Source organism: Microtus ochrogaster, chromosome 5 (assembly GCF_000317375.1).
Source record: "Microtus ochrogaster isolate Prairie Vole_2 chromosome 5, MicOch1.0, whole genome shotgun sequence".
NCBI lineage: Eukaryota > Metazoa > Chordata > Mammalia > Rodentia > Cricetidae > Microtus > Microtus ochrogaster.
The window spans coordinates 9,910,588-9,914,959 of NC_022012.1; the positions used below are offsets into that span (position 1 = coordinate 9,910,588).

Here is a 4,372-nt window from a genome sequence, read left to right on the forward strand (position 1 = left end):
TTTTTTTTTTTTTTTTGAAACACGAGCTTATTTCCCTCCTCCCTTCCATTGATTCAGTCTAGATCACTAGTCCATGGATCCGCCCATCTTTCTTTTCTTTTTTTTTTTCTTTTTGGTTTTTCGAGACAGGGTTTCTCTGTAGCTTTTGGAGCCTGTCCTAGAACTAGCTCTTGTATACCAGGCTGGCCTCAAACTCACAGAAATCCGCCTGCCTCGGATTTAATCTGAGTGCCGGGATTAAAGGCGTGCGCCACCACCTCCCAGCCCGGTAGGTTTTCACTTCCAAATTCAACCTCTCTGGGAACACCCTTACAGACACACCCAAAAGGTGTCTCCTCTAGGTGACTTTGTAGGGTCCGAGAAATGCTGAAGGAAGATCCCAGACTCAAATAGTATTTAAGAGCAAAGAGCGTTTATTAATATTACAGCATATGCGGGGTCGTTCGTCTGCAAAAGATGGCAAGGACAGGAAGGAGTATGCAGGGTCCTTTTAAGCACAGCAAAGGGGAGTTTCAGGGACAGTTAGGTCATCTCAAATACTACTGGTTCAACAAACAGCAATTGTATTATTATATTTGTAATTGAAGTTTAGTCTTAGCATTTTTGGATATACGTGCACAAGCTCGGTCAAGTTTGGATGTGACTGTGGCACTGACACCTGAAGATGCTGTCAAGTTCCTAGAGTGGTCAGGGCATTCATAAAGAAAAGGGAAAGTGGAATCCCTAGAGAGTGCCATTTGACAGTGCTCCCCCCCCCCCCCACTGCCAGCACTCACTGCTGTCACACCGAGGTGAATGCAGGCTGCTGGACACCAGTGGGTAACAAGCCTGCCTACCCTGGGTTCCCATGCAGGCAGAGCAGAGAGCACTCAGCCAGGGGAATGCTGACGAGTATCAGTTCTTCCTGGTTAAACTGAACTCTGTGGCAATCCAGTTGCAGCAGAGGTGTGTGTGTGTGTGTGTGTGTGTGTGTGTGTGTGTGTGTGTGTGTGTGTGTGTGTCCCTGAGTGCACGTACGGGTGTCCATGGAGATCAAAAGATGGCACTGGAATTCCTGGAGCTGGAGCTAGTCAGTTGTGGGCTGCCTGATGTGGGTGGTAGGGAATGAACTCAGGTCCTCTGGAAGAGCAGCAAGCACTTCTGAACCATCTTTCCAGCTCCCAGTTCTACTTTTGATGCTTGACTGCTGTGTGCTTTGAATGAAAATGATCTCCAGACACATGGGGAGATGTTGGGACTAATGAGTCCTGGCCTTCAGTTGCTCTTCCCTGCTAGAGCCTTCTAATTGAAGTTACTAGAAGCTGTGCCTAGCCTAGAGGATCAGAGGATGGGATTTTTCACCTGTTGGCCATTGACTGCAGGGTATTTAAGCCTCCACATGTGCAGTGCAAGGCAGGGAGAGCCATGATTGGATGTGTGGCCTTGCTGGAGGAAGTATGTCACAGGGAGTGGATTTTGAGATTTCAGAAGCTCAAGCCACGCCCAGTGGCTCCCTCTTTCTTCCTGCAGCTGCCCGAGGATTCAGATACAGAACTCTCAACCCCTCTCCAGCACCACGTCTAGTGTGCACTCCGCCATGCTTCCAGCCATTGACAATAATGAACATTTAGCCCCAGTTAAATGTTTCCTATATAAGAGCTGCATGGTTTGTCTCTTCGCGACAACTGCTGACAGCCTTTAAGTCGTACTGTCTCCACTTTCCCTTCTGCCCTGCGTTTTGACAAGAGCACCCATGCTCCTTTGATACCTGTGAGAAACTCAAAAGCTCATGCAGGAGCCAGTAAAGCCAGTCTTGCCCTGTTCTGTGAGGTCTTTTTTTTTTTTTTTTTTTTTTTTTCCAGACAGGCCTCATCTGGCTAGAAACCTTCATTCCATCAGGATTACACTTCATTGGTGTGTGATTTCATTAGTCTTGATTATTTGAACTAAATTAAGGAAGTGAATTCATTCTCTCAGCATCGGACCCCACAAGGAAATATCTTTACATTCCAGCCCTGCTGTATTTTCTTCACATATTGATCATATATTAATCACATCACATTTGTTTGGTTTTTTTCAACTAAACATTTTTGCAGGATCTAGTGACATGTCTGGCATAATCCACCTAGTGAACAAATATTTACTATATGTTCACTTTGGCCCTGTGCTACAATGGTGAATTAACACCCCACTCAGCTCCAGAGGGCAGGGGAAGCAAAATGAAAGAAAATTAACGCTGGGCAGTGGAGATAAAGTGGACAAAGCCCTTGCTGCATGAGTGTGAAGACTGGACTTTGGATCCCCAGAACCCACATTAAAAAGCCAGGCAGATGTGGCAGCTCATTGTAATCCCGGTGCTCTGGAGGAAGACAGGATTGCTCTGACTAATTTGTCTAGCTCAGTCAACAACCTTTGGGTTCAGCCAGCCTCAATAATTAAGGCAGAGAGCAATCAAAGACACTGGGCATAACCTCTGACCTCCACACGCACATGCATTCCCATGCACCCATACACAAGGACATGCACACATGTAGCATACACATACGCATTTTAAAAAGAACTGTAGTATTGTTTTTGTAGAGGTAAGATAGTAAGAAGAAACAATATATTAAATGATTTTATTTAGTTTTGCCTTAAAATCATGTCTATTAAATAATTTGGAGATTTATACTCACAAGGCATGTGCATTACAAAGTAAACAATCAGAACATTTATGGCTTGATTCTAAAGAGTTCCTCCACCCACACTGGGTGTCGAAATTTTCAAGGCTGGAGAGTGGATTTCTGGCTAATGATGACAGGTTCTATAATACAGAACAGCAAGGAGCTTTCTAGGCTCCATCAGCACACATTAACGACTATCACAAAATAATAATGTCATTGTTTTGAAAAGCATAAAAAGATTTCTTGAATGTAATCACACTGTGAAGAGGAACAAACAGATCTCTGGATTCCTATATCCCCCCAAACCATCCTGTTAAGTCCATGTTGGGGGCCTGGCATAAGGTTCCAGTTTAAGGAAAAGGCAAGAGGTATGCCTAATTATGTACCTTTGTTCCCAATAATCTCCTTCACATGGAGATTCAAAGCAGCATAAGTATCATGTATCCATATCCTTGCAGTTCAGATGCCATAGAAATAGTGTTGACATAGTGAAATCACTTATGGTTTTTCTTCTGTGCTAGGGATTAAGCTGGAGCTTTGCTTGCTAGGGAAAAACTCTCCTCCAGACCCTCTACTGGATTTATTGGATTAGTATCAGTTCCTGAGTTAGGAGTTAGTGATTTAAATTTAGATAATCATTTCTCCATCTAAATAAGCATCAGTTGCTTTAGTCTCTCCCAAACGTGTGGGTCTCTTTGGGCTGGTCAATGCGGTAGAGGAGCTGGGCAGGTGAGAAGTAGCCAAGATACTCCACCGTGTCCGGGGTAGTGTCATAGTGGTAATGTCCGCCTTCTCCATGATGGCTGAAGAAGTGGGTGTGCTCCAGTCGCAAATCAAGCCCCTAGGACAACAGACAGTCTGTTAGTATGGAGTCAAATTATTTTGATTACAATGTCTTTAAGGAGGAGAAGCCTTTTGTTACTTTTTACAAGTTTCTTAAAATTATTTTTGTTTCCTTGAGTCAGGAACTTACTACACAGCTGAGACTAGCTTTGAACTCCCAATGCTCCTACCTGCTGTCTCCTGAAGGACAGATCATAGGATCTATCACTAAGACTGCAATTACATTTTTTGTAGTGCTGGTGCTTGAATCCAGAGCCTCATGCGTGCCGGGTGAGGACTCTATCACTGAGCTACATCTCCAGCTGACTAGTGTTTAAGTAAGCAATGGAATCGCATGACAAGAAAACCCAAGGAGGCAAGGATGCAAGAGGGTACAGCCAGTAACAGTCACTGAAATGTAACTTCTCTCTTTTTCTGCCTTTTCTTTCCTCAAGGCAGCAGATATAAGCAACTTCCTGTATGTTCTGGGAAGACTTTAATGTTTTTATTCAGACTGTAGCTTTCTACACTGTTCTGCAAAATGCTTATTTAAAAATTAACAATCAGGGGACTGGGAAGATGACTCAACAGTAAGAACACTGGCTGCTCTTCCAGAGGACCAGGTGCAGTTCTCAGCACACACACGGCAACTCCAGTTCCAGGGAATCTGAATCTCTTATGGCTTCCAGGGATATCAAGCACACATGTAATACACAGACATACTTGTAGGCAAAACATCCATACACATAAAAGTAATAAAGTTTAGTTTTTTTCTTTTTCTTTTTTCGAGTCAGGGTTTCTCGTAGCTTTTTTTTTTAATTTTTTTTATTTATTATGTATACAATATTCTGTCTGTGTGTATGTCTGCAGGCCAGAAGAGGGCACCAGACCTCATTACAGATGGTTGT

The 4,372-nt window shown here is 43.6% G+C and overlaps 1 protein-coding gene across 1 annotated transcript in view; it reads right to left on the reverse strand.

The window, feature by feature from the left end:
* Nucleotides 1-2,582: 2,582 nt before the first annotated feature.
* The window catches only part of C5H11orf54 (chromosome 5 C11orf54 homolog), a 25,858-nt gene continuing 24,068 nt past the window's right edge, over nucleotides 2,583-4,372 (reverse strand). The window contains exon 9 of the mRNA XM_005346820.3: nucleotides 2,583-3,483. Coding sequence (XP_005346877.1) covers nucleotides 3,310-3,483 — 174 coding nt within the window. The 3' untranslated portion in view covers nucleotides 2,583-3,309. The remainder of the gene's footprint in view (nucleotides 3,484-4,372) is intronic.